The sequence below is a fragment of the Mus musculus genome, chromosome 4 (assembly GCF_000001635.26).
Source record: "Mus musculus strain C57BL/6J chromosome 4, GRCm38.p6 C57BL/6J".
In the NCBI taxonomy this organism is placed as follows: Eukaryota; Metazoa; Chordata; class Mammalia; order Rodentia; family Muridae; genus Mus; species Mus musculus.
Genome location: NC_000070.6, coordinates 112,709,650 through 112,737,619, shown reverse-complemented (window position 1 = coordinate 112,737,619; position 27,970 = coordinate 112,709,650). Strand labels below are relative to the sequence as shown.

General features: G+C 36.2%; 1 protein-coding gene across 1 annotated transcript in view; it reads left to right on the top strand.

Annotated features, from left to right (window-relative positions):
• Positions 1 to 26,790, top strand: part of Skint10 (selection and upkeep of intraepithelial T cells 10) — a 64,032-nt gene extending 37,242 nt beyond the window's left edge. Inside the window, exons 4-7 of the mRNA NM_177668.2 lie at positions 8,633 to 8,803; positions 9,913 to 10,017; positions 21,729 to 21,851; positions 25,931 to 26,790. Coding sequence (NP_808336.1) covers positions 8,633 to 8,803; positions 9,913 to 10,017; positions 21,729 to 21,851; positions 25,931 to 26,166 — 635 coding nt within the window. The 3' untranslated portion in view covers positions 26,167 to 26,790. The remainder of the gene's footprint in view (positions 1 to 8,632; positions 8,804 to 9,912; positions 10,018 to 21,728; positions 21,852 to 25,930) is intronic.
• Positions 26,791 to 27,970: the final 1,180 nt, after the last annotated feature.

The following is a 27,970-nucleotide window of genomic DNA, read 5'->3' as shown; positions in this document are numbered from 1 at the left end:
AATTTTGTTGAAGGTATTTGCTGTCCCTTTAAGTTGAAAATCTTCATTCTCATCTACTCCTATTAGCCATAGGTTTGGTCTTCTCATTGTGTTCTGGATTTCCTGAATGTTTTGAGTTAGGATCTTTTTGCGTTTTGTATTTTCTTTAATTGTTGTGCTGATGTTCTTTATGGAATCTTCTGCACCTGAGATTCTCTCTTCCATCTCTTGTATTCTGTTGCTGATGCTCGCATCTCTGGTTCCTGATTTCTTTCCTAGGATTTCTATCTCCAATGTTGCCTCAGTTTGGGTTTTCTTTATTGTGTCTACTTCCCTTTTGAGGTCTTGGATGCTTTTGTTCAATTCCATCACCTGTTTGGTTGTGTTTTCCTGCAATTCTTTGACGGATTTTTGTGCTTCCTCTTTAAGGTCTTCTACTTGCTTAGCAGTGTTCTCCTGTCTTTCTTTAAGTGAGTTATTAAAGTCCTCCTTGATGTCCTCTACCATCATCATGAGATATGCGTTTGAATCAGGTACTAACTTTTCGGGTGTGTAGGGGTGCGCCAGGACTGGGTGGGGTGGGAGTGCTACATTCTGATGATGGTGAGTGGTCTTGGTTTCTGTTAGTTAGATTCTTATGTTTGCCTTTAGCCATCTGGTTATCTCTGGAGTTAGTTGTTATATTTGTCTCTGGTTAGCGCTTTTTCCTCAGGTGACTATTTTAGCCTCTATCAGCAGACCTGGGAGACTAGCTCTCTCTTGAGTTTCAGTATTCAGAGTATTCTCTGCAGGCAAGCTCTCCTCTGGCAGGGAAGGTGCCCAGATATCTAGTGTTCGAACCTGCCTCCTGGCAGAAGTTGTGATCCACTTACCAGAGGTCCTAAGATCCCGTGGAGAGTCCTGTGAGGACCTTGGGGATGTCCGCAGACTCCGCACCCAAGGTGCCCTGGTACTGGAGCGGACCAGAAGGGACTTGTGACCCTTGTCAGGCCTTGTTTTCTGCTTCCCTAATTAATGCAGTCTCAGGTCCTGCACGATTGGATTAGAGCAGAAGTTGTGTTCCACTCACCAGAGGTCTTAAGATCCCGTGGGTGTTCCTGTGGGGACCTTGGGGGTGTCCACAGACTCTGCGCCCAAAGTGCCCCAGTGCTGGCAGGGACCGGTAGGGACCAGTAATGTTTCTTTTACAATTGTTGGTGTCTTTGTATTTGGGGTATAAATGTTAATTCAAACATCATCTTGAAAGATTTTTTCCTTCGATGTGTAAAAGTAACTTTCTCCATCTCTTTTAATAAGTTTTGTCTGAAGTCTGTTTTCTTCGATATTAGAATAGCTACTCCAGCTTAATTCCTGAGTCTACTTGCTTGGAAAATCTTTTCCCAACCCTTTATACCGAGGTAATGTCTATATTTGATGCTGATATTTATTTCTTGTGTCAGAAGAATGATGCTTTCTTTTTGAATCCTTTGTGCTAATCTATCTTTTTATTGAAAACATTGATGTTGGGAGAAATTAATGCCAGATGATTTTTAATTCCTGATATTTTGATGTTGGTGGTTGTACTGTGTGTGTATCTGTCTGTATGCATGTGCATATGTGTCCATTCTTTTGGTTTTGCTGGTGGCTTAGGCAGGATATAGTAGGTTGGGCATCTAGGAGACAAAAAGGATTCTGGGTGAGAGACACAACAAGATTTTTTTGATCTTTATTTGAGCAGGTGAGAGACAACTGTTTGCCTTTATGAACTAGCTTGATCATATAAAAAAAACTGCAATATAAATTTCCATTCATCTCATATGAAAGGGTGGCATAATGAATCTTGAGGACTCTGTAGCCAAAAAAAAAAAAAAAAATCCATTGCTAGGCAATGCACCCATACAATAAACAAGATATTCTTTCTCTAATTTCCTTTTATAGTCCAATGAAAGGCTCTTTTTCTTTCAAAAATATATTGAATATAATTATAACAATTATGAGACAATTACAAAAATTATTAGGTAACAGTTACATTTTAATTTTCAGTATGTTTATATTTGGTAACTTAGATAAAATATTTTTATCATCTCTCTTATTTTGGTGAGTTTAGAATTTTGTATCTAAATCATTTTCTATACTAATTTGTATTATTATCCTAAACACATCTTCTTAGATGTAGCACATCTTAAATCCTAAAGAACTTAAGCTTATAGTAAGACTATGGCTATCTAGTCTTCAACCCCATCAGAGACTTGAGAAACAATAAATATTACCTGAGTATGCAGTAACATAGGGATACAGATTTCAAAAATTATAGAAATGACAGAGACACCTGAATGCCTAGACAGTTCTCAATATTCTCTAAATGTTAGAACATCTGTCTTTAGCCTTCTGGTCCAGAATATCTGACAGACTGTTTTTGAAGCAGGAATTATGAAGCACTTGCTTACCCTTTCTTGGCAGAGCTTGGCAGTTGACTTCCCTGCATCTCTCTTTTTGAACTGCATTTTTTCTGGAGATGAATTTACAATATTTTTTTTCTCAGTGACTATCTTGGCACAATTGAAGTAACTCCATATAGAGGTTTTTGTTTTTGTTTTTGTTTTTTTATTCTCCTCATCTTCTTTGAAGAGGAATGGGTTCATATTGTCAGAAACAGAACTGTCTCATACACAAAAGATTTTAATAATGAAACAATTTTACATGATATATTCTGTGGATCTATGATGTTTTTGCAGACCAGTTTTCTATTTAAAGTATATTGGGATTGTGAAATATTGTTTATCCTTAACTATTTACTATCTGAATACCCTTGAAAATATTTTATTGTAATTAACTAAACTAGTATCTAGTATGACCATGAATTTGACTATTAATTTGTATTTTCAACCATCCCTAACAGTATGTCATAGCAGCTATTTATTTAAATAACTGAGAATAAACCCTGCATTTTCAAATAATCTGCATAGACATAACATCCGTAGAAGAGTTGAAATATACACATATTATGTTGTAAGAAAATCAATCTTCAACTTTATACCAATATACAAAAATTCATATCAATTGAAAATGTAAACCTGTATCAATATACAATAATACATACCAATGTAAATAAAATATAAGATTATTTTGTTATCAGCATACAAAATTCTATATTGTTGTAAGAAAATTTAACCTCAATTTTGTAACAAAATACGAATTTCTCTACCAATGTATGATTATGACTAAAAATCATATTTTGGTTAGAGTAGATTCAATAATCTATCTGACCTTTTTATTACCATATCCCTCCCCCTTTCTTCTCAATGCCCTTTCCTTACCTAAGAAAGAAGAGAAAAGGAGAGACAATAATAAATCCTGAAACTAACACTCCTATTTTATTTTTATTTTTTATTGTTCATAACTATAACTATTTGTAGCAATCTCCTTTTAAAATATGACAAATATCCAACTGAATGACTAAAAATCAACAACCCCAACTCTTGGGCATGGATTGTAACTTTCTTATAATTGCTTCCTGATGATTCTGGAAGTAGAGTTCTTTTCTGGGGGATTAAGAAAATTAGAAAGATGGCTAGTTTTAAGCAAGCTATCTGTAGTATTTATTGTTCAGTCTCTGCATAGGGAGAAAGTACAAGTTTAGTTGAAGTCCTGACTGGACTAAGGTAGCTCTTCTGAAGTTGTCCAGGAAGCAAGTCTTTAGAGGAAACAGGATCATAAGTTGAGGCAGAAACAGGGAAGCTACTAGAACATCAAGTCTCAGCATTTCAGCATCCCAGATGGTGAATCCTGCCAGGGCTGCCCTTCTGGTTGCCTTTCCTTTCCTTTCCTGTCCTGTCCTGTCCTTTCCTTTCCTTTCCTTTCCTTTCCTTTCCTTTCCTTTCCTTTCCTTTCCTTTTCTTTGAACATAAAGTTTTCAGAGATAATACGTATTTCTCTATTAACACAGCGCATGAAATATGCAATGTGCATGGATCAACTAAAGATTTTTTTGCTCTTTGTTTGAGCAGGTGAAAGATAACTGTCTGTCTTTATGAGCTAATTTGATCATATAAACAAACTGCAATATAAACTTTCATTCACCTCATATGAAAGGGTGGCATGATGTATCTTGAGGACTCTGTAGCCAACAAAATCCATTGGCTATGTATAGCTGAAGTTCTGGCTAGAGACCTGTAGTGGCTATTCCTGATTGTCAACTTGACTATATTTGGAATGAACTACAATCCAGAATTGGAAGTCTGAAGGTCTTAGTTAGGGTTTTACTGCTGTGAACAGACACCATGACCAAGGCAAGTCTTATAAAAAACAACATTTAACGGGGATGGCTTAGAGGTTCAGAGGTTCAGTCCACTATCATCAAGGTGGGAGCATGGCAGTATCCAGGCAGGCAAGGCACAGGAGGAGCTGAGAGTTCTATATCTTCATCCAAAGGCTGCTAGTAGAAGACTGACTTCCAGGCAACAGGTGAGGATCTTATACCCACACCTACAGTGACACACCCATTCCAACCAGGTCACACCTATTCCAACCTTCATATTCCATATATTCCATACCTTCAGATGGTGCCACTCCCTGGTCCAAGGGTATACAAACCATCACAAGACCCTTTTATATCACAGTCAGTTTAAAGACTATGCACATGTAGAGTAATTGGCAAATCATGTTACCTGTTCTGTTTAGTCTTCATAATTTTATTTTTCCTATCTGTAGCTAAGATCTTAATGGGAGCTTTTTCTATCAAACATGATCCTCATTACTTTGGAAGTAATCCAAAGTCTTTTCTTCTTTCCCATTGACACAAGCAACATAACATATGCTTTGTCCAGCAATCTGATATCATTAAAAGTTTAGACTAATTCAATTCAGCAGCTCCTTTCTATTTATAGCTGCTCTGTTTTGACCTCTCTTAAAGAGATTGTATCATTTCACCATAACAATTGAACTTATAGTAATCTTCATTTTATTAATTTAAAACAAAACAATTTAAAACATTATTATTTGAGACAGGGGTTCTCTGTGTAGCCTTGAGTGGCTTGGACTTGCTCTGTAGAGTAGGCTGGCCTTGAACTCACAGGAAGTTATCTGTCCCCACCTTTTTCTCCCAAATATTGAGATCAAAGGCATGGTTTTATTTATTTAGTATCTACAAATTGAAAATATCTATACTAATTTTCTTTCTCCCTTCTTCAGAATGTACTGTCTTTGTGGAATTAATTATGTTACTGTTTTCCCTCTTATTTTGATATCTTTCTCTGTATTCAACTTTATTTAAATTCCCTCCCATGTAGTGTATAAGCAAAACTGAATTTTGTCAGAGGTTTTGGGTTAGGCCATGTGCTATGCACTATGCTGAGCCATTATCACTTCTCCTGTGGATTCCCACTTTCCAATGAGATTGACTGGCATTCAGAGTAGTGTGACATCCTATTTTACAGTGGATAGCAAGTCCTAATCCATGCCATTATTAATTAGAACATTGTCTGTCAGTGTATCCAATTGGATACAGTGATGGCAAATCACATAAAATTCAATTGGCGTTAATCCATTGTCTTTGTAAATTTAAAACAATATCAAGTTGTCTCTATGAAATGTGTGCTTATTTTACTTATCTCCTCTGACAAAAGGTATTTGTATTCTGTATTGCCAAACTAATGATTAACTTATACTCATCTTCATTTTGATAATTTAAAACAAAATAATTTAAAACAGTTATTATTATTTATTGAGACAGTGTTTCTCTGTGTAGCCTGGGTGACTTGGATTTGCTCTGTAGATTAGGCCGGCCATGAACTCAAAGGAATTTATCTGTCCCTGCCTTGATAAGCTTAACACTATTATTCTTTAGATGATTCTCTTATCCAATAGTCACCGGATTTCTTAGTTGGATGTTTTTATTTTCCTGAAATGATAAAAGCAAAAAATTCTGCCTCAATCTTAACTCTGTATCTTTACATTTGATTAGGGAAAAAAAAACAGTTTTTGGCAGCAAAAAAAAAAAAAAAAAAAAGCATTATTTTTCAATTTGAAATGATAAACATATCTTATGTAGATAAACATACCTATATTCCCCTTTCCTTTACATAAATTTAAGATTGATGTGTAGTTACTTTTTAAGTTACTAAGGGCATTCCTACTTATTATTAAGCAAAAACCTATATAATTCTTTTAAGGGAAAATGTGTCATTTTTAATTTTAGACTGTCTTTTATAAGTGGCTGAATCTATCAGCAGAAAGTCTTGCTCTGACTTCCTTTTTTAGATCAGGGTGGTCTAGAATTCACAGTGATCTGCTTGTCTGTCTCCTGTGTCTGCTGTTTTTGCTCAGAGTCTGTGCTGTATCTGGCCATGCCCCTGTCCATTTGTTTACAGGGAGAGGCCTTCCTTCTGACTTTGGTTATAGCAGTCAACATAGGACTACATTTCCCTACACTATGACCACTGAGAATTAATTCTCATAGAAATGGATTGGGTTTATAGGCTGTGGCAAATTTGGGAGAACTGGAAGTGACTAATCCTGTAGCTGTGGTCCCGAGGAAGTCCTTCTGGTTCATCAGCCACTATACTCCACTCTTGAGATGAGCCCCAACTTCTGTGTCCTGCTTTTGAATTATCAGGGGCTTCTCCCCGCTTGCCCCCTTAAATAGTTGTTTATTGGCAGTGAGCTGGAAGGAATGGCATATTTAGCTTTCACAGACAACACCACACACAGAAGGGCAGCAAGAGTGATAGAAAAGGGCCTGAAGCTCAGCCCCTCTTCAATAGCAAGTGGGTAGGCAGGGACCTGGAGTGTTAATGGAGAAGCCTTACATCAGCTCTGGTTAGTAGGCATGGTTAAAGATGGAGACAGATTCACTGGCTGCAGCTCCATACTGGTCACTTGTGGTATACTTTCCTTGACAAGCGAGCCTGTTGGCCAGGGCTTGCTTAATATAGTCCTCCTTCCGGTTCTCCTTCTTCCCACCCCAAGCCTTTAGAGCAGAGGCCTGCAGGACTCGGCCATAAGAGAAAGTCAAGGCCCATAGGGTTTATATTAAAAGTCTCATTTCATATTATCTTCCTGTGTCCTTGACAAGGAAATCTTCCCAGCCACTAGTCTAGTGTTATTCTGTGAAGCTGTAGCTTTGGTCTGTTTTTGTTCATTTTCAAAATAGACCAGGTTTCTTGCCTGGCTAGCTTAGCATTTCATGCTTTTGATCTGGGCTTTTTGAGAAGTTTGGGCTGGTTCTTTTTCCCAGCCCCATGCTTTCAGAAATAAGACTCAGACTCAAAATTTACTACAAATACCTTGGCCATATAGCTGCACTCTGACTAGATCATAACTACAATAGGCCAATTATTTTAACCTACATTCTGCAACGTGGGTAGTTGCTTGTGCTCAGGTACCATGCATCCATCTCCTCAAATCCTTCCAGGCAAATCTTGCTATGCCTGGCACTATCCCAGAATTCTTTCTGGATTCCAGATATTCCACTTTCTATTTCCTGCCTAAGCCATATACTTTTTAATTAACAGATGATGCATCGATATAATACACAAGATATTCTCTCTACATTGTACTATAGATGTAGATGAGAGTTTTTAATTAATGGAACTGGACTCAAAGGAAGAACAAGATTTGGAAGTTATTAGTCCCATAATAGGACAGGATTGGATGAAGGAATAGCTATAATATTTTATCTTATTATCAAGAGGGTGCAAAATGGCTAGGCAGTTAGAAAGCCTTAAACCTTACTTCAATTCTTTGGACTCATATAGTTGAAAAAGAAAATCTGATATGAAAGTTGAGAGTTATGGTCTGTGTCAAAGAATCACTTAAAACACCTAAGTTAATAGAGAAAAGCGGAAAAGGGAGACTTGGTCTACACGACTACTCTGGGAAGAGGGATAAAGAAATCCAGTCACCCCTACCCTCAAGGTTACCTTCAATAACTTGAACGGAGATTAAAGATTAATTATACAGCTAAGGATATGGAATCTCTGAAGTCCTAGCAAAGTTGTAGTACCCTACCACAATTGGCCCATCATTGTCTGGGATTCAGTTTCATCCTATAAAGTAGTCTGACTGTGTGCTAGATCTGTCTAAAATATCTATTTGGGGGGAGAAACATTTCCCTTTTAATTGGAGCTTTTCTGACTATGATATTTGGGGGGAAATCCTCATTTCTTTGGGAGGTACATTGTTTCAGTAGTCTAACAGATTAAGGGACACAAATGTCTCTAGAATATCAGACTACTTAGGAGAAGAAATTGACTGTCTTGCCTCATTGTCACATTTATCTCAATTTCCACATTCCAGACATTGTGGCAAGCGGCCCTACACTCCCTGTGTCTTTAATCTTCATTCTTTTCAGCTGCCTAGATAACCCCTAGATTCAAATAATAACCAACTGCCAAGATGGCTAGGAAAAAGCAATTGGAGGTGGGACAGAGCAAGATATATTCTTCAGAAACATCTCCTCAGTTACCTATTTTATCCAACCAACTTCACTTCCCCCCCAAAAAAAACTGCCATCAAATTATGAGTTCATCAGTAGATCAATCCACTGACAAACTCAGAGCTTCTGTGGTTCAAACATTCAGTGGTTGGATCGGGGAACTTAGTCTGTAATATGAGTTTTTTTCTAGGAAATGTATAGCCAATTACTAATACCAGGCCCTTTTGTTCTTTCTTTCAGATATCCTATTCAAATCGGAATATATGTCATTGATGTCAAACAAATTTTCATGTCCTTTAACATATTTATTCATTATAATTTTTCTTAATTGTCTCAAAGGAATGCTTGATTTCTGTTGTCTCAAAGGAAAACCTGTTTATTTCAGAGAACTAATCAATAAAATCAAGGAAGGTAAAGAGATCTGAAACCATTTCTTCTTGAAGCACAATATTGCTGTGATATATACAAACTTGTGTAACCTTGAACTGTAGTGCATCCCAATACTCTTTATCAAAGGAAGTCTCAAAATGTTCAGAGAACCTCAGGTTATGGAACTACCTTCCCCAACCTCCTTTTGTGGTTCTTCAGGGCTAGGGTATACCTAGTGTTGATACTCCCCTCAAGGTCTCAGAATTCATTCAGATGATTCCTTACTGGATAAATGCAGCTTCTTCCTCCTTTAGCTAGTTCAAAGTTTCATGGAAACCCTTCTCTATGGATACTACAATCTTCAAGCATTTAAAAATGGAGGCAAGGCTATAGTGGACAGGGTCCCACACTGTTGCGAATAGCCCTAGAACTAAATATATTTGATGTTTATTCCATTCTCTTGTGAGTTGTTATAAACAAGGAATAAGTCAGCACTCATGCGATTTATTTTAAACCTGCTTCCCATCTTAATTTGTAAAATAAAGAAGAGATGATTATTGGGCAGCTAAGAGGGAAGGTGGAGCAGAAGGTGGGGAGAGAGAAGAAGGAGAAAATAGAAGAGGGAGAGGATGCAGAGGAGGAGGAAGAAAAACAGAGCAGAAGCACACGGCCTGGAGAAACTACAAGTTCTAAGCGGTCTCAAAGATGGAGAAGATGTTAGTGTATCAGTATACCTGCCCAATATAGGTGCACAGCATGTATTAATATTAATTGCTGGGGCATATTTGGGTTGGAGATTGACCACAACACCACATCATCCAAACCCTGTTTTCAGGTTGATTATGTGCTTTACAGTTGTGAAAAAAAAGCAAGAAGGTATTATTTGATGTTGTAGTTAAGTCTGTTCTGTCTTCAGACTAAATGACCATAATCTTAGCTTCACCAAATTCTAAGTTCTATCTTCCCTAAAAGTTCTTTACATAATCCTAAATATCTTGCTTATGAGACTTTAGCCCCAGCAAAACTTGTATAAGTAAATGGATATAGCACCAAGACCTTTAAGACAGTGTCTGTATTCAACATTTCTCTTGATGTTCTAATGCATTCTCCAATACTTAACATCCTAACTTTTCCTACTGACTCTTTTTCAGTTTTGAATATTAAAATGAGAGCTTGCTGTACACTTATCTGGGAGTTTCTACTGATAGTTTTGTATATTGCGTTCCTCCCTTTCTACTTGAAATTCAGAAGCAGAGGTGAGTGGAACTAGAATGGGATCTGTCATTTCCCCTCTCCTGTGTCCAGTGCCTTTTCATCTAGAACTATTAAGCTGAGTAGCCTTGTCACAACAGTAGCAATAATGGTTTCAATAACATCCCAGTGGCTTCAAGTGCTGCCCTTGGAATTACGTATTTTTCAAAATTTTAGTATTCTAGCATGAGTATATTTTTATAAAGTTGCTTGTATAATAATGAAATTATTTATTTCTCAAGTTCTAGTCTTCATTTACTCAGCTACAGATAGTCTTCTGCAAAGCACAATTTTTAGATGTCACTTAAAATTTACACTAAACCAATAATTTCTAAACGTTAAAATATTTTTGATTTAGAGATTCCTTTTGAAAATTAATGAAAAGAACAAGTACACTTTTTCTCATTTGATTATTCCTTTTCCTTTTCCAAGAATACTAAAAGCTCATAATTGATCTTCTTGTATATATATGTATAGACTATTAGAAAGTATTTTTACACTACAGCATACACCATTTATAGCATAGTATCTGAGGATTTAGAAATACCTTTCACTTCTTTTATATTGAATATTTTATTAATTTATATTTCAAATGTTATCCCCTTTCCCTGTTTCTCATCTGGAAACCCCCTATCCTATTCTCCCTCCCCCTTCATCCATGATGATGATCCCCCACCCACCCAGCAATTCCCTCCTCCCAACCCTGCATTCCCCTACACTGGGGCACTGAGCCTTCACAGGACCAAGGGCCTCTCCTCCCATTGATATTTGACAAGGCCATCCTTTGATCCATATGTGACTAGAGCCATGGATCCCTCCCTGTGAACTCTTTGGTTGGTGGTTTATATATTGGGAGCTCAAGGGGATCTGGTTGGTTGATATTATTATTCTTCCTATGGGTTGCAGAACTCCAGCTCCTTCAGTCCTTTTTATAACTCCTCCATTGGGGACCTCATGCTCAGTCCAATGGTTGGTTGCTAGCATCCACCTCTGTATTTTTCAGGCTCTGGCAGAGCCTCCCAGGAGACAGGTATATCAGGCTCCTGTCAGGAAGAACTTCTTGGCATTCACAATAGTGTCTGGGTTTGGTGTCTCTGTGTGAGATGGACACACAGGTGAGGCAGTCTCTTGATGGCTTTTCCTTCAGTCTCTGCTCCACATTTTGTCTCCATATTTCCTCTCTTGAGTATTTTGTTCACACTTCAAAGAAGTACTGAAACATCCATATTTGGTCTTCCTTCTTGAGCTTCATGTGGTCTGTGAGTTGTATCTTGGGCGTTCTAAGCTTTTAGGCTAATATCCACTTATCAGTGAGTGAATGTCATGTGGGTTCTTTTTTGACTGGGTTGCCTCACTCAGGATGATATCTTCGAATTCCATCCATTTGCCTAAGAATTTCATGAAGTCATTGTTCTAACACCGAGTAATACTCCATTGTGTAAATGTACCACATTTTCTGTGTCTATTATTCTGTTGAAAGATATCTGGGTCCTTTCTAGATTCTGTCTATTATAAATAAGGTGACCATGAAAATAGTGGCACATTTGTCCTTGTTGTATGTTGGAGCATCTTTTGGGTATATGCTCAGGAGTGGTCGTCAGGTCCTATGCCCAAATTTCTGAAGAACTGCAAGACTTATTTTTAGAATCGTTGTTCTAACTTGCAGTCTCACCAATAATGGAGGAGTGTTCCTCTTTCTCCACATTCTTACCAGAATCTGCTGTCACCTGAGATTTTGATCTTAGCCATTCTGACTGGCATGAGGTAGAATCACAGGTTTGTTTTGATTTTCATTTCCCTGATGACTAAGGCTGCTGAACATTTCTTTAGGTGCTTCTCTATCATTCGACATTCCTTAGGTAAGAATTCTTTGTTTAGCTCAGTGCCCCATTTTTTAATATGGTTATTTGGTACTCTGGAGTCTAACTTCTTGGGTTCTTTTTATATACTGAATATTAGTTCTCTATAGGATGGAGGATTGGTAAAGATCTTACCCAATCTGTTGGTTGCTGTTTTGTCCTATTAACAGTGTTCTTTGCCTTACAGAAGCTTTGAGATTTTATGAGATCCTATTTATGGATTTTTTTATCTTAGAGCATAAACTATTGGTATCTGTTCAGGAAAATTTCCCCTGTGCCCATATGTTTGAGGCTCTACCCCACTTTTTCTATTAGTTTTAGTGTATCTGGTTTTCAGCCTTGTATACCTGTTTTTTCCACAACTTTTATCATGAAGGGATATTAAATTTTGTGTAATGTTTTTTCAGTATATAATGAGATGATCATGTGTTTTTTGCTAACAGTGAAACCTGAGCTGAGCTGGGGAGGTTACATCTCCTCCCTGTTGTTAATATAAAAAGGAAAAGGCTGGGCCAAGGCATAAAATTTGTTCATGCCCTATAGTTCTGCCTGAATTCTTAGGGCCTAATGAAGAAACCTGTCTCAGTGGGATTTCCTAACTTTTCTTATGGTAAACCATATGTGGATAAGACAGTCTTTTCTGTCCTAGTAAACATCTAGCAGACTAGCCCTGAGCTGTTGGTTCCATCTTTTACAATGTTAATTAGTACTGAATAGGTAACTTCCTTGTTGAAATTTTTACTGAATACCAAGTAGTCAGCTGCTCTGTCCTTCTAGGGCATTGGGACACTGGCAAGGACTAACTGTACAAATATGAAAGGCACTTTATTATGATAACACTGAAGGAGAGTACGTGGATTTTCCTCCACATTCTTGGATGACAGGCGGGGAACAGGGAGGAGGGGGGTGACAACCGGCTCAATAGTACAAAGCCAATTGGCTTTTTAGGGTGGGAGGCTGTGAAGGACTTGCCCTTCTAATGGTATGGTCTCCAACCTCTCTCCCCCCTATTAATTAAGCTTAATAAGGCCACGCTTAACTGAGGTGATCAACTGATTTTCTCATCCTTAGATGAGTGGGCTTTAACCACGGCTGGGGGGGGGGGGATATTGACCTGATTCCTCCCATGGGTGCTGTCACGACCCACACTTGTGTCTCTTGGTATCTTTTGGGGAGGAGAGGCAGAGCCTTAGAAATATATTCTTGGTTGTAACTGGAACTAGATACCAACCTCCATCCAAACCGGGTATATCTCACAGGGAACCCAGAAATGGTCAAGCTGGACCTTCCCCTGCAGTAAATCTCTGCACCCAAGCTGGTACCCATACTGTATTCGTAGGATCACAAACCAGAATGCACAGTTCTGAGTACTGTGCAGCTCTTAAAGGAGAATTGTCAACCTCAGATTTAGCAAGGCCTCTACAAGAATTATGTCACTAGTAACACCACAATTTGTGGCTCTTGGGCTATATTAGGAGCTGGAGGTCACCCTCCTCATCTCTGTTATTACCTGAGGAACTAAGGGGACCTTGCAATCACAGCAAGGGTGGAAAACCAGAGACCAGCTAAGGGACTAAGTCCATCTATCAGAATAAAAATCAGTCTCTTCTAATATTTGAAATAACCGCCTTTCTAGCCCTCATAGCAAACCTAAATCTCAAATCAGACTGAAAGCCACAATACATGATGGAATGTCCTTAGAATGAAAATAGCAGCTGCCACCTGCATGCTCTTGGGGGCAGGGATGCACACCTGCTGCAGTCAGGCTGAAGGTGTTGATTGACCTGCTTGAAAATGAAATCTAGACAATGAGAAGGTAACAATGCAAATCTTCTTTTGGGGAAGTCCAGGTACATTATTCAGTTGCAAATTAGCAAGGCTTAAACTCAGTCTCCTTGTGGGGGAGCTGGTTTTTAGAATTAGTAAAAAGGCCAGAGATTTTCTGGAAGTGGGGGCTATGCAGAATTAACTTTCTTAGGTAATTAAGAATATTAGTTATCTACAATAGGAATCTCTAATATTGGACTAAATATTAGACCAGTCTAAGATTGAGTTAGAATAACTGGTCACACTGAAGAAAAGAGAAAAATCATTATTACTCTATGAAATGACTAATCTTATTAAGTCAGAATATACAGCATTCTATGGAGAGAACCTGTTTTTCCCTTCTCTAATAATGTAGTTGTTTAGGATCAATCTATAAGCCAATAAGTAGATCCTTTTAAGATACTTTAAAGCATTTATTAAATTTTTTGACATCTAATTTTCAAATTTGAAAATAAAGGTATGATTTAAGTAGTGTGCATGGGAATGCACTAAATAGTATGTACGGGGTTATAATTTCCCCCTTTTTTGTCTTTTAAGAAGTTAAAGTTTTAAAGTTCTACAATATCTAATCTTTAGAATTAATAGCTTGTTGACAAAACATTTTAAATATTTGACTGAAAAGGGGCAGTGACTAATTGCACTTTCAATCGTTTCTCTTAAGGAGCGGTTGTAACTAGAAAGCTTGTAAGGTTATTAAGTCACATATGCATAATATATTTATTTATTAACTAGAAATAAGAGCATTTATTTGTAGCAATTTATTAAGTACGAGTCCTCAAGGATTAATACTATTATGTGGAAACAAGTAGTAACTGAGGACACTAAAAGGAAAGAATTATACCTGCACAATTTTTAAGAATACTAAAATAGTATTTTAAACCATAACTGTTATGAATATACAAAGAACGAGGTTATGTATCTAATATATCTTATATGGACGACCTATAGACTGTCTGAGATATAACTCTAGCCTGGCATTGTGTTAAAATGTCCAGGCAATTTAGAACAATTTAATAAATGTCTAAAAACCACCTTCTTAAAAGGACAGCACTTTTTCTATGAGTTTTATATGCATAAGCAATTGTAAATTTGAGAATTAATAGCATCTGAGGGATGAACAATCTTAAGCAATTGTGAGCTTTGAGATATAACATTAACTATTAATATACAAATTAAGGTTTGATTGTTCAGCATTTTAAAACACCATCTATAGCACACAACTAGATTATTTGTGTTGAAACGGGGAAACTTAAGAGAATAAGCATGTGATCTAATTCATATGTACTTACATCTCATATAGGGGTTGTTACTAAGGACAATAATTGGGATATGCATGCATGAATTTATAGAACATATATAAGCATGCATAAAAACAATTTTTCACTCATCTTTGGAATATTGATTGTTAATCTATTTAAAATGATGGTATGTAATAGGTCAAGTATTAATATTTGGTAATAACCAAATAAATTGCTGTATTGAACAAGGGACAAACACTAGTTAGGGTTTTAAAACACAATTTTTGTTATAGGTTTTTTTTTTTTAATATAGGAATATACTTTACAATTCTTTATTAGTACCACAGTTGAAACTAAACACAGTGTTTTGAGGTGAAAACCACTTCGACCTTGGCCGTCTGCCCTTGGCCTTTCTCTCAGGCAGAAGAGGCTGAAGGCAGTCTAATTTATTGTAGGCCAGAAAACTTATTCTGGGTCTTAGTGAGAAACAAACAAACAAAAAAAGAAGCAGTTACCATTTAGACCAATCAGAGAACATTAATTTTTCTAGCTATAATCATAGAATAAAAAGCACTTTATCGTTTGCCAAAAACATTAATCACGATTGCAGAGAACCTTCCAGGAAAAAAACCATTTATCATCTTTTTTACCCCAAAACTAAGAGGCTGCAGACTCTCCTTTTTCCTATAACGAACAGTTTTTCCAGCAGGGTCCCTCCTGCTGTGTGTCTGTTTCCTTGCTGAAGAGTGTGGCCATTCTCAGCTTTGCAGATAAAGTTTTTTAGCCATCTTTATTATCCAACATAAAACATAGAACATTCATTCATACAGACTAAATTGAACATGTGAATGGACAGGTGCACCAGACATTAGACAAAGACACAAAAGGGGCAGAGTACTTTTGCTGTAAAGCCCAGAGAGAACAAAGCATGGCACCCCTGAAAATACTTTCTGCTTTTGGGGACATTTTCCTCCCGAATGATGCAGTTTTTAACTGCGGCCATCCGCCTTATTATTAATTTCCTTTTAATAAACCCTTTCTTTTCTCACGCCTAAAAATGTAGCTCCTGGGAACTACGGCTAACCGCCTGTTAAGTTCCTAGCCCCTGATAAACCTCACTGCTGAACCTAAGTGAATTAGCGCTCAGGTTTAACGCTGTTTCAGCTTAGCCCATACCGACCTTCTCCAGTATGGATTTCCTTTAATTAATTTCTTCTTCTATAGAGCTCCAAACCAGCAGTGCTTCTTCCAAATATCTTCTGCCATTTCTCAATCCCGCGTGGGCGCCAGATCTGTTGTGGCTGGCCAGTGGCTCAGTCTGTGTTCTAGTCTGAGACACATCTTGTAACCTGCAGAAGAGGGGGCTAGGCTACATGAGAGAGATGGAGCTAAGACAATCGGTTTCTGATCAAAGCTCAATTTTACTATTTCATGCACCGAGTTATGAAGGAGGGGGAAGGGGCTAATTCCCACCAAATCACCCTGGAGTAGAGTTGCAGGTGACCACATATTTGACTCCAAAACAACAAGCCGGCAGGCAGTGGCAGTGGGAGTGGCAGAAAGATAGGGCAGCAAGCTCCGCCCTGATGCTATCTTCTTGCAAACAGTGAAACCTGAGCTGGGGGGGGGGGGTTACAGTTTATCTGATCCTGATTTAACTTTGTTATCTAGTATCTGTCTAGAAATTTGACCATTTCATTCAGATTTTGCATTCTTCTTTGTTTTTTGGCTTTGTTTTTTGTTTTGTTTTTTGAGTATAGGCTTTTGTAGTTGGACTTAATGGGTTTTTTTTTTTTTTTAAATTTCCTTGGTTTCTGTTGTTAGATCTCCCTTTTCATTTCTGATTTTGTTAATTTGGATACTGTCTCTGTGCCCTCTGTTAGCTAAGGGTTTATCTATCCTATTGATTTTCTCAATGAACCAGCTCCTGGATTTGTTGATTCTTTGTATAGTTCTTTTTGTTTCTACTTGGTAGATTTCAGCTCTGAGCTTGATAATTTCTTGCTGTCTACTCTTCTTGAATGTATTCTTTTTGTTCTAGAACGTTCAGATGCACTAACAAGCTGCCAGTGTATGCTATCTCCAGTTCATTTTTGGAGACACTCATAGCTATGGGTTTTCCTCATAGCATTGGTTTCATTTTGTCCCATAAGTTTGGGCACTTCATTTTCATTGAATTCTAAAAAGTCTTTAATTTATTTCTTTATTTCTTTCTTGGCCAAGTTATCATTGCATAGAGTATTTTTCATCTTCCATTAATATGTGGGCTTTCTGTTGTTTTCGTGGTTTTTGAAGGTGAACCTTAATCTGTGGTGATCTGATAGGATGCATGGGATTATTTCAATCTTCTTGTATCTGTTGAGGCCTGTTTTGTGATTAATTTTATTGTCAACTTTGGAGGACACACCATGAGGTGCTGGGACATAGGTATATTCTTTTGTTTTAGGATGAAATACTTTATAGATATCTGTTAAATCCATTTGGTTCATAATTCCTGTTAGTTTCACTGTGTCTCTGTTTAGTTTCAGTTTCCATGATCTGTCCATTCTTGAGAGTGGGGTTGTCAAAGTTTCCTACTTTTATTGTGTGAGGTACAATGTGTGCTTTCAGCTTTAATTTCTGGTGATCTGGTAGGATGCATGGGATTATTTAATAAAGTTCCTGTTATGAATGTGGATGCCCTTGCATTTGGAGCATACATGTTCATATTTGAGAATTCATCTTGGTAGTTTTTTTTTCCTTTGATGAGTATGAAGAGTTGTTCCTTATCTTTTTTGATTACTTTTGGTTGGAAGTCGATTTTATTTGATATTAGAATGGCTAGTCCAGCTTGTTTCTTTGGGTCATTTGCCTGGGATTTTTTTTCTGGTCTATTACTCTGAGATAGTGTCTGTCTTTGTTACTTATGTGCATTTCTTATATGCATCAAAATGTTGAGTCATGTTTAAATATCCAGTCTTTTAGTTTATGTCTTTTTATTTGGAACTTGAGTCCATTGATGTTAAGAGATATTAAGGAAAAGTGATTGTTGCTTCCTGTTATTTTTATTGTTAGAGGTGAAATTATGTTTTTGTAGTTAGCTTCTATTTGGTTTGCAGAAAGAATATTACTTTCTTCCTTTTTCTGGGGTATAATTTCTCTCCTTGTGTTGGAGTTTTCCATCTACAATCCTTTGTCAGGATACATTTGTGGAAAGAAATTGTATAAATTTTGTTTTGTCATGGAATATCTTGGATTCTACATATATTGTAATTGAGAGTTTTGCTGGATATAGTATTCTGGGCTGGCATTTTTATTCCTTTAGTATTTATATAACATCTGTCCAGGATTCTCTTTTTTTTTATAGTCTCTGGTGAGAAGTCTGGTGTAATTCTGATAGATCTTCCTTTATATGTTACTTGACCTTTTTCCCTTATTGCTTTTAATATTCTTTCTTTGTTTTGTGCATTTGGTGCTTTGATTATTATGTGACGGAAGGAATTTCTTTTCTGGTCCAGTCTATTTGGAGTTCTGTAGGCTTCTTGTATGTTCACAGGCATCCCTTTCTTTGGATTAGGGAAGTTTTCCTCTATAATATTGTTGAAGATATTTACTGTCCCTTTAATTTGGGAATCTTTGCTCTTTTCTATACCTATTAACTTTAGGTTTTTGTCTTCTCTTTGCATCCTGGATTTCCTCAATGTTTTGGGCTAGAATCTTTTGCATTTTCCATTTTCTTTTACTGTTGTGTCTGTGTTTTCTATGGTATTCTGCCCGTGAGATTTTCTCTTCTATCTCTTGTATTCTGTTGGTGATACTTGCATCTATAACTCCTGATCTCTTTCCTAGGTTTTCTATCTCCAAGTTTGTCTCCCTTTGTTATTTCTTTATTGTGTCTATTTCTGTTTTTAGATTCTGGATGGTTTTGTTCAATTCCTTCACCTGTTCAGTTGTGTTTTCCAGTAATTCTTTAAGGGATTTCTGTGTTTCCTCTTTAATGGCTTTTACCTGTTTATCTGTGTTCTCCTGTAATTCTTTAAGGATTTTTTGTGTTTCTTCTTTAAAGGCTTCTACCTGCTCTCCTGTTTTTCTTTAAGGTAGTTATTTATGTCCTTCTTAAATTCCTCTATCATCATCATGAGAAGTGATTTTAAATCAGAATCTTGCTTTTCCTTTGTGTTGGGGTCTCCTGGGCTGCTGTAGTGAGAGAACCGGGTTCTATTGTTGCCACATAGCTTGATTACTGTTGCTTAGTTTCATGCACTTGCCTCTTGCAATCTGGTGATCTCTGGTGTTAGTTGGTCTTGCTATCTCTGACTTGATCCTTTCTCTCCTGTGAGCCTGTGATCTTAGGTCTGTCATCACTCTTGGATGACTAGCTCTCTCTGGGCAGGATTTTGGTCCAGAGAGCTGTGCCACAGGGTTACTCTGGGATGAACATGGAGACCAGAAGTATCCTGTCCCCCAGTTCCTCTGTAGTTCCTGAGCCCTGTGGTCTCCTGTCAGTTCCCTTTTTGGCCAGTTATTTGAGCAAACGTGTTTGTCTCACCTGTTAACTTAGGAGTACAGCACTTCTGGGAGACCAGTAATCTCCGTGTGATTTAGGCCCATAGACCTGTACCACAAGATTAACTCTGGGGCATGGATGAGACCAGATACCTTTTACTTCATTGTGGATATCAGGATGCATTTTATTAAAAATAAAACATCATGGAAAACCAAAAATATCTGGTTATTATCATAAGGAATTTGCACTCATCAATGAGACAAAATTTATCAAATATCAGATATAGATATGCTCCTTTCCATTTTAAATGTATATTTCAGAATGGCTGCCAATGAAACTCATGCCATCTTCATCTTCAGTGCAAATCATTAAAACAAGTATCAAATCACAAATAAATGAACTGAAAGGAAATTGAAAATTAGCAACACTGTATAAAAATATGGAAGACATAATTAAACTTCCAGCACTATGGAATACAATAAATACCAGTCTTTCTGATTATAATATATATTTCTATTCATGTAACACTTATACAGCTATGTAATTTTAAAATTATTTTGGACACCAAGAAGGCATGAACAATATTTTGAGTAATAGAAAATAAAAATGGATATGAATACTTTTCCCTGCATCTTCCCCTTTCCCTTCACTTTTTTATTTCTGTTTGGATTGTGATATCCCTTTTAAAGAGGATTCTGATAGAAGTATTCACATTCATTTGGTGGGCCTAAAGTAGCAAACACTGAAATAATCTATAAAAAATAATTTACTAAATAATGTTACACATTTCTTGGAATACTATGAAGAATGAAAATTTAGGTACTGGAAAAATGACAATACTCAAGAACACTTGCAATTCTTGCAGAGGATCTACGTTCTGTTCCAGCATCTCTATGACAGCTCAAAACTCACTATATCTACAATTTTAGTGATTCTTCAGTCTTTTTCTGGCCTCTAACACTCATGTTCATAAAACAAAAGATAAATATATATTTAAAAAGAAAATAATTTAGAATTTATTCTCCCTTATCAAGATTGCAGCTATTAACTGGCATGAAAATTTGAAGACAAAGACTGCCAAAGAGGCTTAGATTTCAAAATTAGCAACAATTTTCTCGACTTCTTGTATACATTAAGCATATGAAATCTATATTTTATATTTAAAAATGAAATAATGGAATTAAAATACTAACACAAAAACTATAATAAAAATTTAAGATTATTTTAAAAGCCCAAGTAGAGTCTCTCTATATAATCAATTATACTAATTGAAATAAAAAGTAAACCAGTAGAAACTTTAAACAGCAAATCAGATATAGTGAAAAAGAACTTATCTATCAGATAAGATGATTGTGTATGTATATAGCTACTACATATAGCTCGAACACAGATTATGCATTAATCAGTTCTCATAAGAGAAACTCCTATTTTCAGAAGAGAATAACACAGAGATCAAGGTGTGGGGCATAAAAGATGTCTTAATGGTCATTCCTAAGCAGGATATTTATAGCACACCCCCTGCCACGGCTCATATATCATTGCAGAAGAGATGAAAGGTTGTAAGAGTCATAGGTGGTGGATGACTAAAAGGAATCAGTGTTTTCTATACACAGCAGGACAGTTACACACATGAACTCATAACAGTTCAGTCAGGATACACATGACATGTGCAGTCTTGGGCCAGACAAAATTCTAGCATGAATAGCAGACTGGGCATGAAATTGCACCCCTAGCTATGGAGGTATTGGCATATGATAACTCCTGGGAGAGGGAGAGTCAGTTTTCTTTAGATCTGTGGCCTCTGGTATGTTGACTATTTTCAAGTGAAGGACACAGCCAATGTTACATTGGCTGTACTTGGTGTATGTGTGTGTGTGTGTGTGTGTGTGTGTGTGTGTGTGTGTGTGTGTGTACATACATGTGTGCTAATTGGACCCATGTATTTTCTTTGTGCTCTTTCTACAACATCTTGTATTGGTATCTCTGAAACCAGAGAATAAAAATAAACAAGATGATTCTTTCATCTACTGGTAGATAAATGATTTAAAATAACAGCACCTTATCATGTTCATGTATGGCTCAGAGCAAACTGTGCAAACATTTGGACTCGCTAAAACTGCATAACTTTGTCATAAAACTGTACCTAGTTGACCTAAACTTTGCCCCAAAATGAAGGCTAATTAAAGTCTCCTTTTTTTCTTGTTGAATGGGGTCCTGTGATCTCATTTCTTAACTTTCACATATTTCCTTCTCTGTACTTTATTTATTTTACATTATGACTAATATTTCTTTGTTTTTCTCCACAGCTTCTATTTTGGATGATGCATACCCATTACATAGTAATTGGCTGTGGGACATATGCATAGTCTTGAGTGTGCTGATGATATTTTTCACTGGGCTCAGTTTGTTTCTACTTTGGACCCTAAACTGTAAGTGAAGTTAGGGGTGGGAACACAAGATTTTTAAGGAACTCCAAGCCTCCTGTTGCTCTTCCCTATCAGTCAAAACTTTGCTTGGTGAAACTAGAGGCTTGGATAATTGCTATCTTTTTTTTACTTACATAAGCAAATAGGTGGCATTTTAGGACTCTTACAGTCTTTGCTTAGTGTTCATTATATTAGCATGTAGGCTTCCCTGTGGAGGACTATCTTTATTGGATTAGCTGAGATGGAAAGATCTACCTATTTTTGTTTGTTTGTTTTCACTGCCTAAAAATTTTTATTTTTTTCTTGGATATTTTCTTTATTTACATTTCAAATGTTATCCGGTTTTCCAGTCCCTCTTATCCCCAAAAACACCCTATCCCTGTGAGCTCTGGGGGCTCTGATTGGTTGATATTGTTGTTCTCCCTGTGGGGTTGCAAACCCCTTCAGCTCCTTCAGTCCTTTCTCTAACTCTTCCATTGGAGACCCTGTACTCAGGCTACACGGATTTTAATATGTTTTTTTTTTTTTTTTCTGAAACATGTTCTAAAATGCAACAATGTGTATTTGAGATCCTTTCCTGATTGGTATGGATTTGCTTTTAAGGACTTTTTAAAATGTAATTCCAATACACGATTTATTTTGCTGTTTCCTTTCCATTAGGCAAAGTAAAAGAAGCACAGTGCCATTCAGAGCTGGGACACCCAATCCCATCCTTACACCATCTTTCCTTGATTTATCCTTTCTTTTTTATTAAAAATAGAATGTTTCTTTTCTTCATCAGTTTACACTGATTGCAATTTCCCTTCTTCATCTACTCCTTCCAGTTCTTCTCCACATTCCCACATATCTGGATCTGCTTTTGGTCTCTTTAGAAAAAAAAAAAAAGACGGAAAAGTGCCTTCAAGGGGTAATAATAACAAAATAAATATAAATAAACAAAAACTAATACCCAATGGAAAAGTATAAGATATTTATTGAGTTTCTGAGAGATACAAAGAAATAAATATACATGTGTTTGTCAAGTACCTTTATGTTAAATTCCTCTTTTCACAGGAGATAGAAATGTATGCTCAGTAACACATAGGACCTAGGTAAACTGACTTGGTATAGAATTTTAAAAGGAGTATACTGCTTAGTCTTTACAAAGGAAGGCTGACATAGCTTATATTAGTAGGTGTATAAGTTCTTAAAAGATAGCTTTTTAGATGCTCCAAAAATCTAGTATGTCTTTGGTTAGACAAACTAGCTTGCAAATTTAAAAGATTAATTTTGGAATTTGCTTAAACTAGAGATACATCAATGTTAAATTGAAAATTACTGTTGATTATAAAATTAGATTCAATATGTATATTAAGAAATGATATAGATAACAAAATGTTTCTCAAGTCTTAGACAATACATTTTACTAAATAGTATATGCATTTTTATTGCTTTCAGGTATGTTTTAATAACTATACTATTATTTCATTTATAAATATCATCCATAATTTGCCTGTAATACAGAAACAAATTTATGAGGCTTATCCAAATAAATCTTTTTTATTTTTCTTGATTTTGTTTGTTTGTTTGTTTGTTTGTTTGTTTTTTTGTTTTGAGACAGAGTTTCTCTGTATAGCCCTGACTGTCCTAGAACTCACTTTGTAGACCAGGCTGACATCGAATTCAGAAATTCGCCTGGCTCTGCCTCCCGGGTGCTGGGATTAAAGGCATGTGCCACCATGCCCGGCTTCAAATAATTTTTTTTTTCATTTTTTATTAGATATTTTCTTTATTTACACTTCAAATGCTATCTAGAAAGTTCCCTATATTCTCTCCCCGCCCTGCTCTCCTAAACACCCACTCCCACTTCTTGGCCCTGGTGTCCCCCTGTACATGTGTATATTAAGTTTAGAATAACAAAGGGCCTCTCTTCCCAATGATGGCTGAATAGGCCATCTTCTGCTACATACGAAGCTAGAGACATGAGCTCTGGGGGTACTGGTTAGTTCATATTGTTGTTCCACCTATAGGGTTGTAGACCCCTTCAGGTCCTTGGGTGCTTTCTCTAGCTCCTCCATTGGAGGCCCTGTGTTCCATCCAATAGCTGACTGTGAGCATCCACTTCTGTATTTACCAGTCACTTATCCCAATAAATCTTATAGAAGTTATGTATAACATACCAGTGTACTGATAACACAATTTTAAAAGGGAAATCTTTTGAAGACCAGAATTTCTCACATTTTATATTATGTTCCTTGTGTGAGGCTCTAAATAAAATTTCATATTTAAATTTCTGTTTGAGTTATAAGTCACTGAGTAGCTCTAGTTAAATAGAGCTATTATGTAACTGAAATACATATGTACACCTGGCAAGAAAGCTATTAGAGGTAATTGATACTATTTGCAAAATTGTATATAAAATATCTCAAACAGATTGTGTAAGGTAAAATATTAGCACAAATTTATTTTTATGTATAAAATGGCTGTCTAAAAAATAATGTACTTGTAGAAATATTTGTAAAAATTTGGCTTAAATGAGAAGTTGTTAAGGTTCATTAGGATATATTTTTGTTATTGTCATTTTCACTGCTTAAGAAACTGTTTTCTGGAAGTCAAGGTATGACATCCTTTTTCCCAGTTCTGGATCTGTGACATTGTGTAAATAAGTCTTCCTGACTTGGAAGAATGAGTTGTTGTTCAGAACATGCTTACTTCAGGGTACAACCCTCCTCTCTTGAGTCAATTCAGGCTTTGCTGCTCCTAGAGCCCCAGGACTAGGACAATGACTATTGTTGTTGTTGTTATTGTTGTTGTTGTCATTTTAGTTTTCCTTGAGTAATTTGTGCAAAAAAAAAAATGTAATTCAGTGAATGTGGGGAAGACACTAAATGAAAGCAGGTACACCAGACTTTAGTGCTGCCAATTAGTGAGTCCAAGTGAGAGTTTGGATAAGGATTTATTTATCATGTTGATTTTTCTTTAAGAATCAACTCTTTGTTTTATTTATTTGTTTTGTTGTGTTTGTTAATTTTTTAAAAAATTTTTCTCTTCTATTTTTTATTGCAGCCCACAGTTTGATTATTTCCTGCCATCTTCTTTTTTATTCTAGAATTTTCAGTTGTACTGTTAAGTTTCTAGCATGAAATCTCTCCTTTTTTTAATGTAAGCACTAAATGCTATGAATTTTCCTCAGTACCACATCCCTTATATCCCACAAGTTTGGGTATGTTGTGTATCCTTTTTCATTGATTTTAGAAAGTCCTTAACTTTTTTCTTAATTTCTGTTTTGGCTCAGTTTTTACTCAGTAAAGAGTTGCTCAATTTCCATGGGTTAATAGACTTTCTGTTGTTTCTCTTGTGGACATCTAGATTTAATTGTGGTGATAGGATGCAGGTGGTTATTTGAACTTTTCTACTGGGTTGTCCTGTTCAGCCCTGGTATGAGGGTTTTTCCTAGTCTTATTGCATCTTGTTATTCCATGCTTCACTGTTATCCCTGGGACCTCTACTTTTTTCTGAAGGCAATGGAGGATGAGTGCATGTGGAAAAGGGAAGTAGAAGTGAGAACTGGAAGGAATCGATAGAGGAGAAACTGCAGTCAGGAGATAGAATATGAGAGAATAAATAAAAAGAAATGTCATAGTTCATGTTTCTCTAGAAAAATGAGCTGTCCCAGTCACTTTTGCCTTAAAGTGACTTAAAGCTTTTTGCTTGAAGTTATAAAGATCTCCAATTCTGGAATTCTCATTCCTAAACTTACAAGTAAATATGGTGAGGACAGTCATCTTAAGAGATATGAAAGTTCTTGTATATTCTCACAAAGCACAGGGGAATCTGATGTCTTTATTAAAATAGAGTCCTTTGTATAAATACCCAACAACTGAGACAAAATATCTGTATCTGCCAAAATTTACTTCCTCCAAACAATGTCATATTCTGCCTTAAGTCTAATGGTTTTCTAGCATTGTGGTTCTTGAGTATCTCATTGTAGAAAAAGATCCCTTCTTTCAACATTAATATGCTGATTGTGGGTAACAAGTTGCTACATAATTTTGTATGTGTGTGTGTATTGATGTGTCACATAATAAAATGCTTTCTTCCAGGTTATGGTCAGATGTCATACTTACCTTCCATGAGCATGGATCTTTCCAAACATGACTTTGAGCAAAATAGTTCTAAATCTTCTGAGTTCCAAGAAAATTATGATGTGAGCTGCGAAATATTCCTAGGAACTTTTGAAGAAACAATATTTAGTCAACACCAAGAAAGTTGTATAGAGGATAGCTTCAACCCACTTCAGCCCTTAAGATTGGATTGCAGTCTTAATTGGAAAACTTGAGGCACTAAAGAAAGACAGAAATGGATGTCTTGAACTATAAAATTTATATCTATGAAACATACAATCAAGGGGATCTTCTGATTACATTTTGTTATGCTTCAAAAGGATAATTTTTAAAAAATACATTTTAGTATGTTAGAATTACATTATATTCCACTTCTTCTCTTTCATCTCTCTATCTTCTCCCAGGTACTTTCCTTTCGATGCTTTCCATGTACCCCTGCTCAAACTGATACTCTATTGATTATTATTGTTAAACATGCACATCTGTATATGTATGCAAAGATATATAAATACAACCTTCTGCACATATTTTGTTGTTTGTGTCTATATAATTTCAGGGCAAAAATTAGAGATTTTGATGCTAGGAAGTATCCACATGGCCTGTGATTAATATCCCCCTCCATATATTAAATTGAATAAGGATTTAATCAATGTAATTTTTTTTAAATGATGTCTTGACAACTTTTCTTCAAGTGTGAAGATAGGTTTTTCTTATTTTAAGAAAGGATGATTGAAAGCAATAAAAACATCAAGACAAAACTTTAAGGGAAAGTTTTGAAAATGAAATATTTTTGTATAAAATCAGTGTTTATCAGCAAAATAAAATATCTTGTTAGCTACTGAAAATTTCTAAAGTACATTACTTATGCATCATCTTTGTAATTTTCATAAACTAGTATCAAAATATAAAATTTAATATTGCAAATAATACCTACTAGGTATAAGGATACCTACGTTTAAAACTTTTATTTAGTAAACATAAAATGAATCACAAATCTAAATATTTCCTGAAAAAATTAAAATATATCAGTGAAAGAGGTTGGAGAAATGACTCAGTGATAACAGTATTTGCTGTTCTTCCAGAGGATCAGTTTTGCCCCTAGTCCTCATGTTAGACGGTTCATAACCATCTGTAACTCCAGTTCCAAGGGATCCAAAACTGTCTCCAAGCTTCTTTTTGCATATGCACTTACATGAACATGCCTACGTATAGAATACAGACAAAAATAATCATAATTTAAAAATGAAAAATGTCCTTAAAATATACCATCCAGAAATATAAATGGACTGAAATATCTGTTTCTCAGAATGATGCTAAAACTAAGTGAAGAATTGAATCCATTAAGTTCAGCTTCCTGTAACTTAGCAGGATGTGGACAGAAAGTACCTAGATTTTTTTTTCCAAAATAGCCTGTGAATGGGCTTTAGCCCACTTGATTACAGAGATGTTATTTCCCTTGGAAGCTCTAGAGATGGGCCGCCTTTGTCCACATTATTCTCATCACTGTCTTCCAACCCCCAGTAGAATGTCCTGCTTAGTTCTATGTATAGTATTTAACTGATTTTCTATTCCAGAGTTCCAAAGTTTTCTGTTTCTCAAAATCAATCAATCAAACAAACAAACAGACAGACAAAACCAGCAGAGAAAGATGCTTCATAGCAACATCCCACTCTTTGGTAATCAATGCCTTTATTAGTTACTTTTGTTTGCTGTGATAAAATGCCACAATATAAAGTGATTTATGGAAGAAAGTTTTTTTTTAATTTTCATTATTTTATTTATTTACATTCCTGTCATTGTCCCCTGTGTTGGTCCCTTCTCTTGGCTCTCCTCTTCCTGGGGCCTCAAGTCTTTCAAAGATTAAGCACATCTTCTCCCACTAAGGCTTGACCAGACAGACCTCTGCTATATTTGTGCCAGGATCCTCAAACTGGAACAGGTAGGCTCCTGGTTGGTGGTTCAGTCTTCCTGGGATCTGGATTAGTTGAGCCTGCTGGTCTTCCTATGTAGTTGCTCTCT